Raw genomic sequence first — 696 nt, 5'->3', positions numbered from 1 at the left:
GGGGGGGGGCCAGCCGGCGTCTGCGACACCTGCCCGGCGGAGCGCCTGGCTGGCTCCCTGCGGCCGGTGCCCGCCCGCCCGCCCGGCGAGATGGCGGATCCCGCCGAGTGCAGTATCAAAGTGATGTGCCGGTTCCGGCCCCTCAACGAAGCGGAGATTCTCCGGGGGGATAAATTCATCCCTAAATTCAAGGGCGAGGAGACGGTGGTCATCGGGGTGAGTCTGCCACGCATCCTCCCTCTCTCTCTCTCTCTCTCCTCACCGCGCCGTGACGGGGGCGAGCATCCCTTTCCCCGGGGGCCACCGTCCCCTCCCCGGGGCGAGCATCCCCTCCGGCGGTCCCGCTGCCGGGCTCCCGCGCCCATTGTTCCCGCAGTGAGGGGCGGGGGGGGGGACTCTCCCCGCTCCCCTCCGCTGGCTCCGGGCCTCCCCCCTTCCCCCGCACCCCCACCTTGCCCCGCTTCGGGGTCTGGGCTACCCCCTCGGGTGGCCAACCGGGCCCGGTGAGGGGTGGGGGCGCGGGGGCGGCCGCCGGCGGCGGCGCTGATGTCATGCCGGTGACTGGGCATGCTCGCCGGAGCTCCGCGGGGGCGGCCGTCCGCGCCCCCGGGGCCGCGCAGCATCCTCCGTACCCGCGCAGCATCACTGCACCCCCCCCCCCCCAACCTCCGCCGGCGCGGGGCACCGCGGGGGGGG

General features: G+C 75.7%; 1 protein-coding gene across 1 annotated transcript in view; it reads left to right on the top strand.

Moving 5' to 3' along the window:
* The first annotated feature begins 65 nt into the window (after window positions 1-65).
* KIF5C (kinesin family member 5C) overlaps window positions 66-696 on the top strand; it is a 93,237-nt gene continuing 92,606 nt past the window's right edge. Inside the window, exon 1 of the mRNA XM_014941184.1 lies at window positions 66-216. Coding sequence (XP_014796670.1) covers window positions 91-216 — 126 coding nt within the window. The 5' untranslated portion in view covers window positions 66-90. The remainder of the gene's footprint in view (window positions 217-696) is intronic.

Source organism: Calidris pugnax, unplaced genomic scaffold (genome assembly GCF_001431845.1).
Source record: "Calidris pugnax isolate Ruff unplaced genomic scaffold, ASM143184v1 scaffold60, whole genome shotgun sequence".
In the NCBI taxonomy this organism is placed as follows: domain Eukaryota; kingdom Metazoa; phylum Chordata; class Aves; order Charadriiformes; family Scolopacidae; genus Calidris; species Calidris pugnax.
The sequence above is the reverse complement of the archived record's forward strand: the minus strand, read 5'-3'. Positions and strand labels throughout refer to the sequence as shown.